We start from the raw sequence: 6921 nt of genomic DNA on the forward strand, positions 1-6921 counted from the left end.
TTCTTTACACCTCTTATAATGAAATCAGAGTCCCGACGGCGCTCTTTAAGAAAATCTCCACAGACTCCTGCTGCTACTGGCTCAGAGGTAAAGTATAGTCATGTGTCTGATTTCTCTTTTCATTTTTAAACTCTGAGAACTTGTTTATAATTAAGTAACCATGACAACACTATATACAACAAGCAGAAAACTTCCCCGCAAACACCGCGCGTTCTGATGACGTCACCAGTTAGTCTCTGTTCGTCAGTGTGATATTACTCTATGACAGCATTGTTACTTTACCACGTCTTGGTAACGTTTATTTTTATATATAATCTTGGCTAACGGTCCAGAAACGTCGTGGCCACGTCCTCAAAAAACTCTCTAACTAGTCTCATTAAGAACAATGTGAAGATGTGTTTTTATTTATTGTTTGCAATAATTTATTGTATTCAGTGTTTACAGCAAAATTGGCAACTTATTCATGAGCTTTTTTATATAACAGACTGAGGACACAATCACATTTGCATAATTCAAAACCAAAGTAGAAAACAAACAAAAAAATAAAATAAAATATCATTTGTAATCAACCAATCTTTCAGTTATTTCACAAATAACATTCTGTTCATTTATATCCACATTTATATCCACGATTCTAATACATCTACCACATTCAATCATCATGTATTTTCTAACAGCATAGTTACACAAAACGGATCGACCGCATTAATACACACGCGTCATAGCTAACCATTCGATACACTTTTCTTACATCATCCATATTCACCTAAACCATGCTTAAGCTTCAAGTTAAAACAATACTTACCACAAAAGGTAATTTCAGAAACAAATTCACTTGTACCACAAAATGTATACATTGTGTGTGGATTAAAACTGTAAAAAGTAGGGTTCACACCACATTCATTAGCAGACACATCCTAAGCATTTTCTGGTCAACAAAACCATGAAACTCCATTATGTCACACACACAGACAATGGCCAGTAGCACGCACATACGTTGAGATCCATAGGTCGTAAATCACACGCCCCTACAGAACTGTCAGTCAGGGGAACATGGAAGGGTCATAAATCAAACAATTTAACAAAGTTCATGTTAGTACTACTAATGTAATATCCGCTTCACATATATCTTTAAAAATACTGTCAATTGTTGGAATATCCTTCTTCACTTCTTTGAAAAAAATCATGATAATCTTCAGCCACTTGCAAAGAAGAATATAAATTAGACTAGAACTGAAACAACTCTAGTAATTACTCTATGATCAGAGTTTTCTTCCTGATTTACTATTAAGCTACTAATCATTTTCTTTCTTGTCTCCTTTTTTCCTGCTTGATGAAATATGAACTGTTCTTTTCTCCCTTTTCCATTCATTTAGCTCTGGATCTTACATATGCACCTTCTGTTTTCCTAATATATACTTCATCTAGCTCAGATTGTAAATAAATAGCTTTTTCCTTGTTTTTGTCTCATAAGAACGGTTTGCAACAACAATGATTTATATCTTGAATTTAAATTCTTTTTCCTTTTTCATTTATTCAGATTTTTGCTAAATGTAATTGCGTATTCTCTAATTTTGTATTTAATATATTATCATTTACTGCCACTGGACATATCTTTATTTCTAATCTCAGTAATCATTTGTTTAATATAGGAACGATAGTTTTGTTTTTTTTTAACAGCTCGGCGTTAAACTTCTAGTAGCCTTTTGTTCTTGAAGGTTTTTCCTTTGCTTTTATATCAAGATTAATAATATAGTGATCTGTAAAGGGGCATTAGAAATGATACACAATTGGTAACCAAATTGGAGATCTCACTTGTACCTAACCAATAATCGATTCTTGATCAAGCGTTTCCATTTGGTTTAATCCATGAGAACTGTCTGGAAGTGGGATTTAGTTCTCTCCAAATATCTACCAGTAAATTGGAGAGACAGAAATCTTGCAAAATTCCCTTCACTTGCGAATTGCTATATTTGGATGGAATTCTATCTAAATATTCATCAGGCATTATATTGAATTCCTCTCCTACCAAAACATGACTGGTGGGTTAGTTAGTTTTAAAGTCTTTTACCCTCAGTTATTGTCAATAATAAATTCTTATTCTGGAAACGGTTATTAAAACCGTGAACATTTACCAAAATGATGAAATTTCGTCTAGCTGAAGAAAAGTACCAATCCAATGTCCATCTTTATCCACTCTGTGTTATCTTTTTCCCTGGACATTTGTTTAAATAGATAGCAGCTCCAGCAGATCGATTTGATCCATGACTAATCAGCATGTCATCTCTCTGTTGTCTTTGCCAAAATATGGTATCAGAAAACTCGAATGAGTTCCTTGTAAACATATAAATGATCTGTGACTTTTGATTTTTGCAAAACAGAAAAATTGTCTTCTTTTTAACATCTTTTAGACTCAATTTAACAAAGAAAAGGAAATATTTGAATTCAATTAGGACATTTAAACCTATTGAACGATTAAAACAAGATATATAACTAGTACTACAAAATTCTCTGTTACCTACAACTCAGCAGATAGTGCAAAAGAGAATAAAAAGAAAAGTGCAGTTTCAGTCTCCTGTAACATCAGTCCTCCATCTCACCTGATCGCACATGGAACTTGTTAATACCGGCTCATATAATACGTTTACCATCTATATAAGGAAGCCTGCGGATTTCCCCTCCTTTCTCGCCTGAGGTGGTACCCTGGTATCCAGATAACTTACTGTCATTTTATCTTTGTAGAGATATTATAATAATTATAATATAATAATTGTCATGGGAGACAGGTAAACAGCCGCTCATATATTCGTGAGTTGAGATTGAAAGGATTAAATGATCAGATTCCCGACCATGGTCGTTGGGACATACTCACTACGTTTCAGCAACGTACTATAAGCGGGTAACATCACCACGACGAATATGGGAATCATGAGGTTACGTGGTTGGAACGTTATTTGGTACGTCGCTGTGACTAATATGATCCGGTGATGTTACTTCTTTACAACGTACCAGTTTGGAACATGCTCGCCACGTTCCAACAACGTACAACTATAACATTGCCACGAATATGGGAATCACAAGGTTACATGGCTGGAATGTTAATTGGTACATCATTGCAACAAATATGGTTATGTCTATACAACGTAACTATGTTAGCTGGGTTCAGTTCAGGGCTCACACTTCATGTGGGCTTTAGATTATTAATATAGGAACTGATTTCATTTCATGTTTGTTGGAAATTCTGAAACAATTAGCATAAATGTGTAACACTTGCTCCACTTGTTAGATAGTGTCATAGAATCTTCAGCAAAAAGCGCTCTAAGAGTCTCAGGGTCTTGATGTCTAAAGAGAGACTTTATCATCCAAACAACAAAGTCGAGCAGGTCTGCGGATTAATGCGGAGTTATGTCTTCACAACGATTTTGATGAAGATTTATGCACAAGTTCAAAACTAATGTTTATAGTTTCGTAGCAATTCATAAAAATATACATTATCATTAAAAAGATTTCCGTCATTGTTTCAGATACATCAATAAAACCAGTGTGATATGATTCTAAGGCTATAAACTTAGGTTTCTAAATAATAATCCATGTGAGTTTGTGGTCTGAGCCAGAGTGCTGTAAACTTTCTGCCACTTTTGGGTAATATCCATTTTTTCAGCTCTTTTCTCTTCATAAAGATGAGCCAGAAAAGAATGCTGCTTAATGGGTGCCAATTATTCCACTCCATTCTACTTCCACAGACAAAAACAAAAGAATAATGTGTGAGCCAGCAGATGAAAAAAGCCAATACTTTTGGCCATAACAGTTACAAGAAACTCTGTGAAATCCTGTACGGATTAATTATATCGAACAAGTCTGGGGATCACCATACAAGTCCACAGGGATTACTGGAGTTTTAAGAAGCATGCATGTGGCATGAGCTATAACTTCACAACTGATTGATAGTCAGATTATTTTTTCAACAGAGAACGTGTTTTGATTATATTAATGCTTTAAACCATTGTATTTGGAAACACAAAGTTCCATGTTGATTTCTAAACACATACAGTGCTTCACCTTTAAAAAACATTGACGCCCAGAGTAAGGTCATCTTTGTAGGGCTAGTCTCTGAATTTTATAAACATATAAATATTTACATGAACTATTTCTGTGTGATTAGTGATGAGAAATTATGTGTATGGTCAACTGACTTGTTCATCTTGGCTCTTAACAACGATCCGTCACAGTGGTTTTTGTATTACTTAAATTGGGCTGCAATCACTGGAATTATGTTACAAATCTAAAATGACAATTTTATTACACATGTACAAGTGGTTACAAATCGCAACGTTACAAATCTAAAATTACAAAGCTGTTACAGCCATTAAAGGTGGGTGATCGGGTGGTCAAGCCGTATTACAGTATTGTAGGAGGCGTTTCCAAAAACAATTCCATAAACACATGGGGATAAAATCTAAAATGCACACTTGAATAATTTTATTGTGTTTTCCAGATGTACCACTGCTCAGATTGTGGGGAGAGTTTTACTAAAAGTCATCATCTCAAAGATCATGAGCAGATCCACACAGGGGAGAAGCCATTTTACTGTGGACAGTGTGGGAAGAGTTTTACTTTTCAGAGTAATCTCCAACGACATGAGCGCATTCACACAGGAGAAAAGCCGTATCACTGCTTGCAGTGTGGGAAAAGTTTTACCCAACTATGTAATCTCCAGCGACATGAGCGCATTCACACAGGACAGAAGCCGTATCTCTGTGGACAGTGTGGGAAGAGTTTTACTTTACAGAGTAATCTCCAACAGCATGAGCTCATTCACACGGGACAGAAGCCGTATTACTGTGGACAGTGTGGGAAGAGTTTTACTCATAAGAGCACTCTCCAACAACATGAGCGCATTCACACAGGGGAAAAGCCATATTACTGCTCCCAGTGTGGGAAGAGTTTTACTTTTCAGAGTAGTCTCCAACGACACCAGCGTATTCACACAGGAGAGAAGCCATATCACTGTGGACAGTGTGAGAAGAGTTTTACTTGCCAGCGTACTCTCCAACAGCATTTGCGCATTCACACAGGGGAGAAGCCATATCTCTGTGGACAGTGTGGGAAGAGTTTTACTTTTCAGAGTAATCTCCAACAACATGAGCTCATTCACACAGGACAGAAGCCGTATCACTGTGGACAGTGTGAGAAGAGTTTTACCCAACCATGGACTCTCCAACGACATGAGCGCATTCACACAGGACTGAAGCCGTATTACTGTGGACAGTGTGGGAAGAGTTTTACTTGCCAGCGTAATCTCCAACAGCATTTGCGCATTCACACAGGAGAGAAGCCGTATCACTGTGGACTGTGTGGGAAGAGTTTTACTTTTCAGAGTAATCTCCAAAAGCATTTGCGCATTCACACAGGAGAGAAGCCGTATCACTGCTCGCAGTGTGGGAAAAGTTTTCGTGACCAGAGGACCCTCCACAGCCACCAGCAGAGTCATACAGGACAGAAGCTGTACCTCTGCAGACAATGTGGGCGGAGCTATACGCATTCAAGTTCATTAAGGGCACACAAGTGCTCTAACATAAAACCATCAGATTTTGACGTGAAGTTCTCAAATTAAAATATGTGTTTTTAATTTTTTAAAGGGGAGGTAAAGAGACATTCAGGCCTTAAACTATAATATATTATTTGTCATGGACTCTAGTATTCTGTTGCATGGATTTTATTGCTTACTCTCTGGGTTTTAGCCAAGTTCATGATTTTATGTTGTTTTCCTGTTTTTCCCCCCAAACGCTACAATATATAAGCTTTTTAAAATAATGCGTTGTGTATACTATTGAACTGGACACCTTTTAAGTGACAGGTTACAAATTCTGCTAGATTTCCTAAAGTTTGTGAGATTAACAGCCAAGATCAAGGTGTAGTCACAGAGTTTGGGGGTATAGTCATCAAGTCCCAAAATTAGTCAGTGACTGGGAAATTGGGCTTAAATTCATGTAGTGTGCACTAGGCTTACTGTCTCCTCTATTGCTAATGCTGAATAATAGACCTTTATATCCTTTATAACACTGAAAATGATTCAAATATTCTGTTTGCAATAAGATCTTATCAAACATATCTAGATTTAACTTCCTTTGTCTCCTCCTGGATATATTTGTTTCTGTGTTTCGACTATAGATAGTTAACTAGCAGCAGACCTGTTCACAAGTCCCTGAGGTCCAAGTCAAGTCTCTGAGGTGGAGTCCAAGTCAAGTCTTTGTTCTATTTTTCGCAACAGTGTATGAGGCTAAATCAATTTTGAAATATTAAAACTGATTACTTCTGCAATGTCTTGTTCATTTATTCAAAATTGTCTAATAAAGCACACAAGGTTTTACTTAAATCATTATTTATAAATTAAATCATTAATCAAGAAACTTATTTTCAGATTATTACATTTGATCCAAAAGTTCACCATATAATTACAAGAAAACAGAACATTCATTGAAACTTCAGGAAAGATTACTTTTTTGCCATTTAGTGCAACATGCCAGTGTGCTGTGTATTTTGAGCGATTTGAGTTGCCTTAGTTTGCTGTAGTTCTCAAGCAGTGATGGGTAAAGTAGACTTCCACTGTAACAAAACCCCTGTGTCAATAGTGAAAACTGCTTCCAATGCAGCACTGGATGTAACTGAGCTGACCGAGACAAAACACTGAAGTGATCATGCATAGAGTGTATTTAACCTGGTAAACATGGATATTATATGCATATGGTAGCTAATACTTGGGGGGGGGGGCATGAAAAGGACATGGAAACCTTTGTACTTCTTGAAAATGGACTGAAGCAAGACCCTGACAGCTGTGTAACACCGCAGCTTTCCTTCAGATTAATTGATTGCTTTTCAAATGAAATGACACGAAGATTATCACAAGGTAATACTTGGCTA

The 6921-nt window shown here is 36.6% G+C and overlaps 1 protein-coding gene across 1 annotated transcript; it reads left to right on the forward strand.

The window, feature by feature from the left end:
• The first annotated feature begins 10 nt into the window (after positions 1 to 10).
• On the forward strand, positions 11 to 6392 carry LOC128623045 (zinc finger protein 501-like). Its single transcript, XM_053649904.1, has 2 exons — positions 11 to 87; positions 4496 to 6392. The coding sequence occupies exons 1-2, from the start codon at positions 19 to 21 to the stop codon at positions 5612 to 5614; spliced, it is 1188 nt and encodes a 395-aa protein (XP_053505879.1). The 5' UTR covers positions 11 to 18; the 3' UTR covers positions 5615 to 6392.
• Positions 6393 to 6921: the final 529 nt, after the last annotated feature.

This window comes from Ictalurus furcatus, chromosome 19 (genome assembly GCF_023375685.1).
Source record: "Ictalurus furcatus strain D&B chromosome 19, Billie_1.0, whole genome shotgun sequence".
Lineage (NCBI taxonomy): Eukaryota > Metazoa > Chordata > Actinopteri > Siluriformes > Ictaluridae > Ictalurus > Ictalurus furcatus.

Coding starts and splice junctions, on each gene's coding strand:
- LOC128623045 (XM_053649904.1), top strand. CDS start 19: ATGAAATCAGAGTCCCGACGGCGCTCTTTAAGAAAATCTCCACAGACT. Junction 88..4,495: donor CTGCTGCTACTGGCTCAGAG/GTAAAGTATAGT, acceptor TGTGTTTTCCAG/ATGTACCACTGCTCAGATTG.